Source organism: Asparagus officinalis, chromosome 3, assembly GCF_001876935.1.
Source record: "Asparagus officinalis chromosome 3, Aspof.V1, whole genome shotgun sequence".
Classification (NCBI taxonomy): domain Eukaryota; kingdom Viridiplantae; phylum Streptophyta; class Magnoliopsida; order Asparagales; family Asparagaceae; genus Asparagus; species Asparagus officinalis.
In genome coordinates this window covers 29,390,580-29,406,914 of record NC_033796.1, presented here as the reverse complement: position 1 = coordinate 29,406,914, position 16,335 = coordinate 29,390,580, and the positions used below count along the sequence as shown (strand labels likewise).

At 38.7% G+C, this 16,335-nt stretch overlaps 1 protein-coding gene across 1 annotated transcript; it reads left to right on the top strand.

Annotated features, from left to right (window-relative positions):
* On the top strand, positions 1,375-10,251 carry LOC109833601 (probable polygalacturonase). Its single transcript, XM_020401339.1, is given in 6 exon segments — positions 1,375-1,775; positions 1,778-1,852; positions 2,544-2,664; positions 7,950-8,198; positions 8,631-8,784; positions 9,488-10,251. Coding segments are annotated over 6 exon segments (1,425 nt in total). The 5' UTR covers positions 1,375-1,475; the 3' UTR covers positions 10,014-10,251.

Genomic DNA, 16,335 nt, shown 5'->3' with positions numbered 1-16,335 from the left:
TCTGAAATGTAAAAATTCCCGTCTTAACTAGCGTGTTTTAGTAGAGAGAGAAATGAGTCTTTAGTTTCAACTTTTTATCCAATTTAATTTCCATCCAACCAAATAATTAAAAGCAAAAAACCTCCAAAACTATTGACTTTGTAGAATTCTGATAGCTACAATGGTCTCTTGGATTTGATTTCGGACGGAGTGGTCCAAAAATTAAAATAAAAAAAAGGAGTCCTGCTACAGGGACCCCAAATAGGGGACCCTGTGGTGGGACAGGTGAGGTGTCAGCTTGGGAGGGTGTGATACACTGTTCATGAACAGTGTATCACACCCTCCCAAGCTGATACCTCACCTGTCCCACCCCAGGGTCCCCTATTTGGGGTCCCTGGGGCATTTTCCAAAAAAAATCTTTCTAGGGAAACAGCTCCTTAAATGTCTAAAAGATCAAGAACTTGACGTGACCTTGATCTCATCTGTCACAAACAAAGTTCCTAACTCAGTCTCCAACTCTCTTTTGCATTTGGATCCTTTATTTATTGACGGATCGCGGCAACTAAAGGGGTTTATAACCCCAAATATAACCGTCAATCACTTCTATTCACCAAACTATATTTATGGGGTGTTTGTTTCATTTTTTTTAGGATATGGTGTGGATTTCAAGTTTTGGGATGTATAAAGAGGTTTTTTGGGGTTTTAGAATTCCGTAAAACATGTTTGTTTCAAAATAAGTTTTAGGATATTAAATCCCCAAATAATAAAAAAATAACATATTTAAGGATTTGTAAAATCCTCTTTTTCATGTGGGATGTGGGGTGGATTTCAAAAGCTTTATACAAATTAAGGATTTCAAATTCTAAAAAAGTTTGAAACAAACAAAAACATTACAAATTATAGTATTCCAAATATCAAAATATTATTGAAACAAACAAAGTTTTAGGAATCACAACCCATAACAAATAACCTATGGATTTCAAATCCCACGGTGAAATCCATATCCTAAAATTATAGGATTTGAAACAAACACCCCTTACTAACTTCACTAAAACCAGCCAAAACCCTCTCCAATCAATCTCTCTCACCTTTGTTCCTTTCTCCAAACTTTGATGCGTTTGACGTATCAACTATTTTGATGCTCCTCTCCATCTACTAAAAGCCTCCCCTCACCTACAATCTCACTAAATCCCCTCCACCAACCGAGCGCTCAATAACCAAAACCATTTAAATCTTTAACTGCGATTTAATAAAGAGAGGAAAAAGCTCCCTGGCCAATAGATATGCGCCACGCAACCCAGTTCTAGATAAACACGAATTCTCCGCTAACCCCGCGCCCAGATATCTTATGATCCACTCCTCGAAGTCCCGCCTTTTTTAAAAAACGACACGCGACCAAAACCCCCACCTTTTCTCCAATATCTCGATCCAATTGCGATCAGAGAGAGAGAGAGAGAGAGAGAGAGAGAGCAAGCCCCTGTTTGCAGACCGCGACCATGATCGAGACTTATCTCGGCCGCGGCGGCGATTCCGGATCGTTCCCGATGGCGATGTTCCTCCTCTGGGCTCTGACCTTTGCGTCTGCTTTCTATTGGCGCCCAAGCTGGCGCCCTAATTATGCGAGGGTCCGCGTCGGGATCCTCAAGTTGGTCCCGCTGCCGAGGGCGAACTTCGATTTGAAGGAGTTTGGAGGGGTCGGAGACGGGATGACGGATAACACGGAGGCGTTCGAGGCGGCGGTGGCGGCGATCAGAGAGGAGAGGGGGATGGGACAGCTTGAGCGTTGGCAGCGGGGTTGCTGACGGGGGCGTTCAATCTGACCAGCCATATGACTCTCTTTCTTGATAAAGACGCTGTCATTCTCGGAAACACGGTGAGCGCTAACTCAGATCTCGCTTGTCACCGTAAAGAGTTCGGATTCGGAGTTTGAAAAGTTTTTTTTTTTTTTTTTTTTAAACTTTGATGTCTGAAGCTTAAATTTGCCTAGAAAAAGGCATAACATTCTGCATGTTGAATTCTCTGTTTTGGCTGTGAATATCGTTAAAAAGGGTTATATTTAGTCATTTGAATCTGGGGAAGTAAACAAATGGATTTATAACTTTTCATTTCAAAGGGTTCAGGGTTAAATAGCTAGAAAGATTCATGAGTTTTGAACAAATTTTTGAACGGTGATATAACGGAAAGTATTAAAATTGGTAAATTTTAGGGATGGTTTTGGGCAAATTTAAACTTCAGGGTATCGAAGTTAAAATTGGTGACTCGAGGGTATTAAACTGCAGCTAAACCAGAATTTTTTTTGAATTATTTGGGAATTATCCAGTGATTGCTTTGCATTAGATGAGGTAATATACGGTCTCCACCGGTTGGCCCCTTAAAACTTTATATAAAATTTGAAAAGCGCGTTCAACATGCCCAAACTTCTTTTTCTGCTTAAAAATTTCCTGAAACAAAAAATTATTGGAAACCGTCAAATACGATATTGCAAGCCAACTGTTTACGCGTGAGAAGATTTTCAGGGTAAATGCAAACAATGCTACAGTTATTTATTTTGTGCATTATGACAGGATGAGGAAAAATGGCAATTGATGCCTCCATTACCATCATATGGTGTTGGGAGGGAGCACGATGGCCCTCGATTTGGAAGTCTAATTCATGGGCAAAATCTTCAAGATGTCGTTATAACAGGTTACCATTTTATTTTTTGGCATCATTTATTTTGTTTCTTGCGCCTTTTACCTTATGTGCGAACCAACTTTCGAGAAGTTGTCCTCAATCATGAAGAAATAGAATTAAGGTGGATTGTCAATATCAGAGTTGCTGAGTTGCTATTCTGGAAGTTCCAGGTCCTTGTTTGGTTCTGACCTCATGTGCAATCGAATTATCTACTCTTAACAGTTTGTACATTAACTGTTCATACTCGTAAACCAGTGGATACAACCGGACCAAGGCATGAAGAATTTGTTGTGCCTCGAGAATCCAAACCAATCGCTAAGAAAAGATAAACCAACACACCAACAAGCATAAACAATCACTAACACCAGTTTTACGTGGTTCGGCAAGATGCCTACGTCCACGGGGCAAAGAGAGGGGAGTTTTCACTATTAGAAACAAGAGGATACAACTAGAGTTACAAATCTCTCACCAAAAACCCACAACAACTCACTCTTGATCTCACCAATTGCTCCAACAATAGAAGCCCAATAAAACTCTCCCTTCAGATCTCAAACTTCAGCCTCCGAACCCTAGAAACACCCCTTTGGGTATTTATAGGAAACCCAAACGAAACGAGTCTGGAAAACAGACCCAGACTCAACCCGCTTCGGCGGTCGACCGGCCACCAACACCGAAGCCCAGTAAGCCTCGTGCACGAATGCGGTCGACCGCGCCGGTCGACCGCCACCCAATTCTGCTGAAACCTGAACTATTTGCCAATTCTACAAATTTCCACATCGACGAAGATTCTACCAAAAACTGAGCCGACACCAACCAAACCAATACCTCAACTGCTGCATCCAGTACGCCATGGCAACGGACTCATGACAACGGACCCCAATCACAACACGTCGAGACCCAAACGGGAGTGCGAACACTCAACCCCAAAACAACTGTGTCTACTCACCAAATCGGCTGCATCGGAAAACTGACTGCCTACGTATCCTCTCCAAGGAATCAAGCCTTCACGTAGTTCACCCAATGGCCTCCAAAGGTCCTCAATCCAACCTGCGGCTGATAGCATCATAAACGACCCCAATCTGAAAACAGTTCAACACCTCCACCTGAGATGAAATAATGGCCGTATCCAAAACATATCCATCAGCTGCATCCAAATCAACTACCTCATCATCTGCACCCATAAATAAATGACTCCCACGCTGTGCCACCTCAGCTGGAATCCCAACCAATGCAGAATGACCTGGAGTATGTGGAGTAAGCTCCACCCAATGTGGAGTAGCATCAACCTCCACCCGCTGTGATATCCCTCTGACCTGATCAATACTCTCCACCTGCCGAGAGTCCAAAGTGACAAACCTGTTCAGACCAAACTCAGAAGCTCCCCACTGATAGCCGAATGAGCCTCTGAATCCCAAATGTGCAATCGAATCCAATCTCACATCCACGATGTGACCAAGTGCTGGGTAGCCCAATATCCGACGCCAACCAAAATCTGAAACAGCTCCACCAGATCTAACAACTCTATACGCAGCAGTCAGCAACCTCGTAAGATGACCCAAACCTGTCGAAGCCTGAATACCAGATCCACTGCTTGACAACTAATGCCGATCCTCCTCCAGAAAAGAATGGCTCACTAAATCCGCCATCTCATCATGTCGCCCCACTGTCTCCCCCCTCTGAAGTATCTCCAACTGCCATGAGCTCGGCACCAATGCAAGAAAGGACTCCTACTAGAACAAGTACGACTGGTAACCTTTCTGCCCATACATCTCCTCCAACTGTTACGGACTACTAGGGCTTTATACCAACGGAACTTGGTTGCAACCCAAATATGCCTAGTACAATCCTCAACATAGGAAACAAAATAACGATTACCTCCCACTGATGCATACATGGAAGGCCCCCCAATGCCTGACTGAACACCTCCAATAAGACCCCTCGATCGGTGGATAGAAGTGCTGAACTCCACCTCGGTCTCCTCGCTCATCCCAATGTGCTCACAGGACTTTAATCTGCAGGTCATAACACTCTTCAACAATCTGTGCACGGTATAACCAACAATATATCCCAGCACCAAACAATGCCACAGTCTAGCCATAGAAGTAGTCAGCGCCCTATCAACTACCGTGCTCCCAAGCAGATAATACAAGTTACTCCGTCTGACTCCCTTCATCACAATCATGGACCCCGATGTGACCTTCAAGCGAGAATCCGCCAAAGTCACCCTATAGCCTGCTGCCTTCAATACCCCAAGTGAAATGATGTTCTTCCTCAGTTGAGGAACGAACCTCACATCAGCCAACTCCTGGATCATCCCATCACTCATCCGAATCCGAACGATACCAATACCACCAATAGGGCATCTGTGATCATTACCCATGAGAACAGCATCCCCTCTTTCCAGCTCCTGAAAGCTGGAGAACCAATCCCTTCTAGGGCATATGAGGTACGTAGCACCAGAATCCAACATCCACTCGGTGGAGTCGGCAACATCAACTGACGGAAGAGTTGGGCACGAATAGCCTGAAGAATCTGAATCTGAAACATCGCCACTAGCCTTGGCAACATTTACCTTTGAAGCTTGAATAGCTTTCCCTTTATTCTTCACGGCTTGCAATTTTGGGCATTCGGCTTTCCAATGTCCATCCTCTCTACAAAAGACACACTGATTCCTACCAACTGCAGGATGTCCCCCTCTAGACTGCGACCTTCTTCTACGGTTTGGACCTTTAGCTCTTGCAACCAATGCCCCCGCAACCGGCTCAATGGAAGTCTGCTTGTCCTTCTTTCGAAGTTGATAGTTCACAAGGGCTGCGGTGACCTCACTATACGAAAGAGATGCCTTCCCATTAATAAGAGTGAGGACGAAGGTCTCATATTCCTCGTCGGGCAAGGAACTCAATAACAACAATGCTTTATCCTCATCTTCAACAATAACATCTACGTTCGCCAAATCTGCAAGTAGCTTCGTGTAGTGGTTCATGTGATCACTAATGGATGTCTCATTCTTCAATTGGAAGCGATAGAGTCTCCTCTTCAAATGCAAACGATTTTCGACGCTTTTCGTCAAATATTTGCCCTCTAGGACCTCCCAAATCTTCTTTGCCGAAGTTTCATTCATCACATCATATTTTAGATCTTGGGTAAGGCAAGACCTAATCACACCACACGCCGTTCTGTTCATTTTATTCCAAACCTTATCATCCATGTTGTCCGGTTTCCCGTCCAACTCTAACGTATCTTCCAAATTTTGCGCATTTAGCGCATCCATGACTTCGCATCTCCAAAGTCCAAAATTATTTATGCCGTTGAACTTTTCCACATCAATTTTCAAGGAGTGTATATTCAAACTTTGGACGACCTTCACACTAGAAGAACCCTCCCCATGTTTATCCTTTCCGGTCATAATCTCAAAGTACCCAAACAATTACGGAACAAACAAGAAAATAGATCCAACTTGAAAAAGATAGAAACTTTACCACAAAGATCCCACCTTTATCACCAATCGAAGCTCTAGATGAACTTCTCAACTGATCTATACCTCCAAAAAGCCCAAGCGTTGCCCGGAGCTCTGATACCACTTGTTGTGCCTCGAGAATCCAAACCAATCGCCAAAAAAAGATAAACCAACACACCAACAAGCATAAACAATCACTAACACCAGTTTTATGTGGTTCGGCAAGATGCCTACGTCCACGGGGCAAGGAGAGGGGAGTTTTCACTATTAGAAACAAGAGGATACAATTAGGGTTACAAATCTCTCACCAAAAACCCACAACAACTCACTCTTGATCTCACCAATTGCTCCAACAATAGAAGCCTAATAAAACTCTCCCTTCAGATCTCAAACTTCAGCCTCCGAACCCTAGAAACACCCCTTTGGGTATTTATAGGAAGGCGGTCGACAGCGCCGGTCGACCGCCACCAGAGCAGAAACATCTGCGGTCGACCGCGCCGGTCGACCGCCACCAACACCGAAGCCCAGTAAGCCTCGTGCACGAATGCGGTCGACCGCGCCGGTCGACCGCCACCCAATTCTGCTGAAACCTGAACTATTTGCCAATTCTACAGAATTGACTCATATCAATATATCATATGTATCATGTCAGATTTAAGATATTTTTATGTGATCTGTCTGAAACTAAATGATACCAGCACTGTCAACTGTTAACAATTAGTAGAATGGGATTTAAAGTATTAAAGAACGGGAAGCTTGATGGTGTAATTTGATGGAGAATAAAACAAAGAAACAAATGAATGAAAGGTTTGTGGATACTCTGTTATTTCATAGAACAACTGAAAAACTTAACATAAATTTTAAAGACGACAAGCCCACAAATTGAAAGCTGACAATCACTCTTTATTAGATCCATAGCTGAAATCTGATAAAGTGGAAAATAGTTGATAAGATGGTTGAATGATTATTTGGATTAATTTCTTTATCATTTTTCATGCAGTCCAATATAATAGACTCTATCGTATCTGCTTAGCATCCTTATCTCAATCAACTATTTTTTATCAATAATTTCTTTGAACTTCTAACCTATAACATGACTGTAGCTGAATTATTACATTGAATCCAATGTACCATAAACCTTAATTTTAATCCCCCCTTCTCTTTTTAAGATATGGTAAAAAGACTTCGCATGATTATATAAAGGTTGCTATCCATGTTTATTTACATTTTGAATGGATCTAATTTTCAAGAGCAACAATGTGCGAGCATCATTGCGTAAGTCAGAATAGGAGAAAAGAACTTGTGCTCTTCTATTTCTTGGTTACATCAGATGGTGTTGCAATAGAACATTGATAGAAAATTTACTGGTCTGATCTTTTTTTACATTGAATGATAGGCTAATCATCCTCATTGTCTCCTTACACAGGAACCACTTATACCAGAATATCTTATCAATGGAGTTTGAGTCTCTTCTTTGATATTTACTAATACCTTGTCTCTGATGGTGGAATCTCTTAGTTGGTGAAAGTAGGGTAATATTATGAAGTTATTATCAGTACATGTATCTTTCTCAACTGTAAGAAACTCAAATACATGCAAGAAAAATGAAACATTTTAAGTTACTTGGGTTGATTTAATCTCTTGCTGATCTCTCTCTGCAGGTGGATAATTAGAACTTGCGATCTAGTTGTAACAATTAAGACTTGAATAGATAACGGTACAGATGAAGTAAATCATGGGTCATCTTATGTCTATTTTTATTACCATTCTGCATATCTAGGATTCTACTACTTTGGGATTTTATACGTATAGAACAAATAACTTTTCACTTGTTGTGCAGGTAACAATGGTACCATAGATGGTCAAGGTCAAGTGTGGTGGACAAGATTCAAACAAAGAGCCCTTAATAATACAAGAGGGCCGCTTGTGCAGTTCATGTGGTCAAGGGACATAGTAATCTCAAACATCACTCTACGCAATTCTCCATTCTGGAATCTTCATCCTTATGACTGCAAGAACGTGACTGTTTCAAACGTTACCATCCTGGCGCCAGTTACCGCAGCCCCAAACACCGACGGAATAGATCCAGGTAAATTTCAGCTTCCCCTGTTCACACGCCTTATGGCTAAGGTTTAGCCTCGTGGATCTTGCCTTCTAATGTGCTTAATTGCTTAAGGTTAACAAAGAATGGTCACATCATAAGCACCTTGTGCTTCTCATCTCTTGTCCGATAGTTTGATTTTGCCTTTTATAAGTAGTTTAAGGTTAAAACATGTATTACAGCATAATAGAAAGTATTGGATCATTATAAAACTGACTCTCATTTAGGTTTCACTTTTCATAACTTTGCTACCCTTGTCGAAAAAAATCAGGTCAACATACGGGATGCTAGTCAATAGTGTGTTATTTTCAGGAAGCTGATCAATAGCATCTACCGATTATTCTTTGTCTGATTTATGTTTACTTAATAACGCCTCTGAATCCCTGAGCCTATCTAAATATGTGGATATCTTGACTGCAGATTCTTGCGAGGACATGCTGATAGAGAATTGTTACATAGCTGTAGGGGATGACGGAATAGCAATTAAGAGTGGTTGGGATCAATATGGAATCAGATATGGCCGACCATCTTCCAACATTGTCATCCGCAATCTCACTCTTCGCTCCACTGTGAGGTAGGTAGTTCTCTTTTGTTTTTCTTATCCTATAATGTTGCATACTTTATCCTAGTGACATGCTTGATAGATTTACTTTATGTTTCTTTTCTCCATGTTTAATGATCTTAAAATTTTGGCAGATGTTTATGCTTCAACATACAGGAATTCACCATCCTGTATGATAGCTGCCCAATGTCAGTGATACCTTTATGAAGAGGGTTTATCATTATAGTCCAGACCTTTTCCTATCAAGATTATGTCTCTTTCGAGCATGAATCAAAGATGAGGATTTTTCTTTTAGCTTCTTTTTTTACCGCTAACTTGAAAGTAGCACTGACCCATTTCAAAATGGTTCAAGATCATGGTATAAAATCCTGCCAGGATGACCATCCACAAGAAGAGAGTGAACAGTAGCCCACAGAGTATGATTGAACATTTCTACTAGACTATGTAGTATCACTAACCAATAACTCTACCTTCGTGCTTAGTGTTTTATGGTTCATGGAATGATGATCATTCTATCAAACTTTTTCTACCATAAGGAACATAGGAGAAAAGTTGCCAAATCATACATAATCTTTCCTGTAACAAATGGGTCATGACATTTCCAAGTCCTATTATACCCCAATCTTCGTTTACTGATTTCTGTTGGAGTTTTCTGGGTTGTCAATTCTTCATTATTGCCATTAACTCGTACAGTAAAACAAGTGCTATCATGCAGTGCAGGAATATCCATAGGCAGCGAGATGTCTGGTGGCGTTGAAAACGTCACTGTTGAAAACATTCATGTCTGGGACTCAAGACGAGCCATCAGAATAAAAACTGCTCCAGGGAGAGGCGGCTACATTCGTAATATCACCTACAACAACGTCACCATTGACAATACCATGCATGGAATTGTGCTAGTTACTGATTACAATCAACACCCTGATGAAGAATACGATCGTGCTGCCATCCCAAATGTTGAGAACCTGTCTTTCACAGGGATTTATGGCAAGGATGTACGAATTCCTGTCCAAATATTGGGCAGTGAAGATATTCCTATTCGAGGAGTCAGCTTTCGAAACGTCACTATGAAGCTTCACAAGAAGAAGGATAATGTGTTTCAATGTGCTTATGTCGAAGGTCGTGTTTTTGGCTCTATTTTTCCCGCACCGTGCAAAAATCTTGACCGGTATGATGATAATGGACAGCTGGTGATGAAGTCTACCTCACATAATGTCAGCCTCATCGATTATGCCCTCTGAGGTGTTTACCTTCCTGTTATTATACAAAAATCCAACCCAGAAAAAGCAGAAAAAGAAAATCCACCCGTATACCATATGTAGGTTTCGGCTTTGTAGATAGTTGAGTTGTACAATGGACCACGAGTTCACACTTTTTTTCTTCGTTATTGCTTATAGAATTTGACTTAGTTTTGCCTATGGATGCAGTCTCCTGGTTACAAATTTTACTTTCCCATACATTTTTAAGTTCTATTTTCTATTTTGGAAGTTAAAAAAAATTCAAAGAACAGGATGATATCGTAGATTTTTATTTATTTATTGATTTGCAAACAGAAGGGGCAAAGGCCTGTACACTATAAGTACGTATTGCCATACCTTAAGGGGCTTAAAACACCTCATGGAAATTCGACAGGTTTTTATCTTCACATCCCTTGATCTTTGATCAAATAATTCGAAATAATACATTTTGTAAATTTCAGATTTCTAATGGTACTAGGATATTCCTTTCAGATGTCCTTTTTTTTGGCATTGATGGGATTTTTAGCCTCAAATATGTCGAACTCTCACGTAAGAGTGTCCAAAAAGACAGCAGCCCGAGCCCAGAAAAAGCCCAGAAAAACAGCTCAATTAGATTCCGGGGCCAGATCCAGGCACCCTTATTGGTGTTGGGCCCGATCCGAGACAAGGCAGGCACCAACCATAAAGTCTTGGGTAGGTCCAGATAAATCTGGGTAGGATCGGGTCGGAACCTAGGCCGGCCAGGGCCCAACTCGCCACAATGGCTTGAAATCTAGCAGTTGGGGGACCGGGTTAGGTCAAAACCTGGATCGACCAACGACTCGGTTTCTAGCCAGTGAGGACCAAGCAACCCAACTTGGCTCGGTTCGGACAGATCAAATGACTATTTCTTTGGGTATTTTAACCAAAATACTCTAAAACAATTAAAAAAGGGCAAATTTTTAGGGTATTTTGCTCATTTGACTTGAGGTTACCTCCATAGTGTTTTTTTTTTTTGGGTGGGGGGATTCCATTCATTTTCTCATCCCAAAATCACTCTCTTCTTTCTTAATGCTCTCTGTTTACTCTTATATTCTTTAATACTCTCTACTAATCCTCAAATTCTCTTAATTTCAAATCTCCAATGGCTTCCTTATCCATTATGAAATCTTCGAGGATGAGAATGCAACCTTAACTCCCGACATTAGTCCCCCTACTACTAAAACTGCTGATCCACCAGGACCCGAACCCAAAGATCCAACACCAACATCTAAAAAGGCTGAGATCGAGTGTGTAGGAGTTATTCCAGAAGATTAAAATAAAAAGATAGTCATTGTCGTATTCTTGACCAAAAGGTGAAATGTGGTATTTACAGCAAAGTCTTTAGTGCTCATCACAACTTGGGGACTAACAACCTCAAACGATATTTAGCAAGCCACAACAGAGGGCAATGATCGTCTCAACCTGGTATCCGCCAATATCTTCTCTCTCAACCATCTTCCTCGAGTGGCATCAGTATATTTGTATATGGACTTGCGATGCAATTCAAGCAAGGAAATACACCATCAGATTTGTTGTTCATTAAAAACATTCATCTTAAAATGGTAGAAGATGATGATTTTGAAGATATAATTATGGACGGTGATCAACCTACTTTTCAACTTGATATTATGAAATATTATGGAGAGGAAAAAACAAAATTAATTGCTTAATTTCAAAATGTAAATTGTATATATTTTTCACTGACTTTTAATATTTGGACATCTAAAGCGCAAACTGGCTATATATGTATCACAACACACATTTGTTTTTTTATTTCATTTGAAGAATTACACATAGGAGTAAATGTTATAAATTTAATAATGGAAGAACTAACAAAATTAGAAATGTCTAAAAGAATTTTTAATCTTTCACAGAATAATGCAAGTAATAATAATGTGGTAGTAAATCATATCAAATCATCTTTGTGATTACCATGTGATGGTGATATTTATATTAGATACATATATCATATATTAAATATAATTGTGTAAAGTGCATTAAATGAAATTAGATCACTGATAGAAAGAATTAGGAATACTATTTATTTTTTCAATGAATCTAAAAAATGACTTAAAAAAAGGGAAATAATTTTGTAGAAGGAAAAATAACTATGAGGGATAAAAAATTCCATGAAATGTTGATCATAGGTAGAATTACACTCATTTAATGTTAAATGTAGCAATAGAGTATAAAAAAATTGTAAATGGTTTTTCTATGCTTCTAGTTTTGGTCCTAGTTCTTCCTCATATGGAATAACTAAATGGTCTACTATAACGTTCATAAAAAATACACTACAAATTTTTTAAAAATCTAGTCTCCTTTTATCTACTTGTTATACCCAACTGTAACTCAAACTGCTTTACAAGTTTTAAATTTTAAATTTTTTTGATACTTGTCACAATCATATCATTTTTTAAAAATATAATTACACAAATAGAAATAAAATTTAATAAGTATTTTTTACACATTCCTATTATTTTTAGTTTCAGCATTCTTATTGATTCATGTTTGAAGGATGTTGGGCTCTAATATTTATTGTATTCTTTATATGGCACCACGGAAATAGGTAAAAATGATGTTGTGTTAGACCCTAGAGAGGGGGGGGGGTGATTAGGGTCTTATGCTAATCTAATCCGATTTTATGCCAATTAAAACTAATAACAAGTTATCCCTAGCAAGTATGAAATACAACAAGATATATGAGCTAGGATAAGCAATATGAACAAAGAGATATATCCTAGCAATGAGATATACTATAAGATATATGCAAGGATATACAAATTAACACAAGGGTGAAATAAACATAAACAAAATAAGAGTGATAGTGTGCAAATAAACAATGCAAACACACAATATGATCATGGAGTTCGGACCTTCCGTCCTACTTCTCTGCTCCCCACTCACGGGGAGAAATCCACTATCACAACCGGATTTTCTACGCTTACCTGAAAAACGTTTTACACCTCACACTCGGTTTTCTAGCTAACCGAAAACTTTACAATCAACACTCTTGCAATCTCATTCTACACCCTCTTAAGTGTTGGACCTAGACGTGTCTCTCTCAAGTGCTTGAATACAACCTCTCCTTAGGTTCGTCAACCGACGTCACTCCTCTTGGGACGATCCCCGACTTACACCACACACTTCTCTCGGTGTACAAGTGTATTACAAAGAAAGTGAATTTCACAATTAGGCTCAATACAAAGTGTTTGTTCTCTACAATGGATGAGAACGAATTGTAAGCTCACTCTCTTGTTCTCTACAATGGATGAGAACGAATTGTAAGCTCACTCTCTAGGTTACACAATCCCACAACCCAATTATACTATGAATGTAAATACAATAAGCTAGCTCACTCTCTAGGTTACACAATCCCACAACCCAATTATACTATGAATGTAAATACAATAAGCTCAATGATTGTGTGTGTGTAAGCAAAGAGAAATAAATTAAAACTAAACTCAATATAGTTCTAGCTTAATAACAATGATAATCAATATATATAAAAGAGCTAGAAATAGAGTTAGAAAACTTCTCAATAGATCAAGAGATTGAAGGAGGATGCTTGGATGCTCAAGCACCAATAGGATCTCCTCAAGCTCTTGTGAAATTGATTTCACAAACCCAAAACTCTTAATTGCTTAAAAGCTTCTTAAACACTCTTAAACCAAACTAAAACCCTTGTTAAAACACTTTCAAACTTCTTTAAAAACACTCTCTTAGTTGTTGCTGAAAGATGAGAGCAATGGGGTATTTATACCCTCTCAAAACATCAGCAAAAACCCAATCAAAATGACCACAAAGCCCCCAGAAAACAGCTCAGAAAATAGCCGTTGGAGTTCAATGGATAGTTCGGCGGTCGACCATGGAAAACTCACGGTCGACCGCGAGCAGCAAAAAGGCAAAACAGGGGCTTAGAAAAACATACGGTCGACCGTGATGGTCGACCGCGAAATTCTCTGGACTACATAGGGTCGATCGTCACGATCGACCGGGAGCCTCTAAAAATCATGCTGAGTCTCTGGACTCAAGGGCGGTCGACCGTGGCGGTCGACCGCAAACTGATACATGAATTAACAGGTTGAAAGTTGTTTTTCTGATTTTAAAACCTTGTTTAAAAATATCAAATAAATTAAAAAAATATAAAATTTTGGAAAATAATTATAGACATGATAATACACATGCTACAAAAACTGGTTTTCAAAAAGGACCTTCCAAATAAAAAATATCATTATTTTGCAAAATAGTCCAAAACATAAAAATGTGAACATATGAGTTTTGATATTTTAGCTTAATCATATTTTGAAACAATACAAAATAATTTTATAGACTTGAAGAAAGATATAAACTATTGTTATGAAGTCTATAAACAATGAATATAGTATTTTATCAAAATACACATATAATGCACTAAAACATGATTTCATTGAACTAAATAAAATTGATATTGATGAAATCATATATATGCATGTAAGTATGAAACAAAAATATGTTTTCTAATTATATTCAACTATTTCATATTAAAACTTGAAAACTATCAAACCAAAACATATACATATATATAAACTATATATATACAAAACCAAAACGTGTATGTGTGTATATGATTGAGCTTAAAGTACTAACACACATAATATAAAACCTAAAACTAAATTTACCCAAGCTTGTGATCTTCAGCGAAGCTCTATCTTGGTACACTTATGGATGAAGCTTGAACTTGAATCTTTAACTTTGAATTACGTAGGCTTCACTCCACAATTCCGTCAACCTCCATTGGATATGATCGTGAATGCGCAATTCCATCCATCCTCCAATACGTTGTTTGTCTATAATAAATAGAAAACCACAAACACTAGACAAACAATGTTAGTAGTAAATTATTTGTTAAACATCATCAAAACAAAGAGGCCAACATGCTGGTGATCCTATAACTGTCCTTACTTACCATGACACAATCAAATATTATTTTAAAAAATTATATGAAAAGTATGCAGCTAGACATAGTGGAAGTTCTCAAGCTAAGGCTCCTACGGCTTCAAACTCTATCCTACCTATGGCATAGTTTTCATTTGACAATTAGATGTTAATAGACCAACTAACTAGTTTTATTAGTAGTGGTAGTGAAATATCATCATCAGTAAGGGAAGTTTCTGATCTTGAATAACATTTAGCTACAACTTGCTTAAGAGTCAAAATAATCTCGTATGTGATATTCTGTAATGGTGGAAAGTATATGGAACAACTTCATATCCTATGCTTTCCATCATGCTCATGATTTACTAACAATATAGGTTTCTACTATAGCTTCAGGATGCACCTTCAACGCATAAGGATATTTGACTGATGACCAAAGGACATCGCTGCATCTGGCTACTATACAGACACTAACATGCTCACAAGATTGGTGGATGTCAGAAAAGAAACATCAAAACCTCAACCGTATTGCTAATATCAGAGACAGACTTCAAGATTTAATGGTAGCAGATATTGCAATAGAACAATAATAGTGTTGGGATTTTTAGATCTCGCAAAAGCCTTGAAAAACCATTAAACGTAGCAAATAGAATCACACGAGATTTAACATGAAAAACCCTCAACAGGGAAAAACCACGAGATTAAAATCAATCAACTATCACCTTCAAATTATAATCTTTTGCACAGACAAATACTGTCAAACTCTCTCTCTCTCTCTACTCTTCATGGCTTTTCCTCCAATAATAGAAATATATATATAGGGAAATCAAAACTCTATTTCTAGCCTAACTTTCTAATTAGAATAGGATTCAAACTCCTAATCATGATAGATCTCTAACTCTATCTAATTCTCTTGAAGTTATACAAAAAATCAAAAACACAATCCTAACTTGGAGTTTTAGTTGATACCCAACATATCCTCCATCGACGAAAAATCTCCAAGTATCTTAACGGCTTTAGAAAAACTCACTCTCTTCTTCTTGTTATTCACATCTCCTTTGTGGACAAGAGTTTGAGAAGATTCATCTACACCATTAACAGATCGCTCATCTAAATAACAAATATAGTTGATATTCTTCCTCCCTCGTAAAATCAAATCACCATCTTTATACACTTTGCACCACTCTCCTTCACCCACATACTTGTATCCACGTGATGTCATCTCACCCAATGAAATTAAATTAGCACCACATGATGGCACATATCTTACATGATGAAGAATTTTGACCTTCCCAGTGTGAAGCTTGAGGCGAACACTTCTAACACCTTCAACCTTTATCTTCTTGTTGTTTCCAACAATCACAACGTCAAATTCTTCATCTGTCTTCAA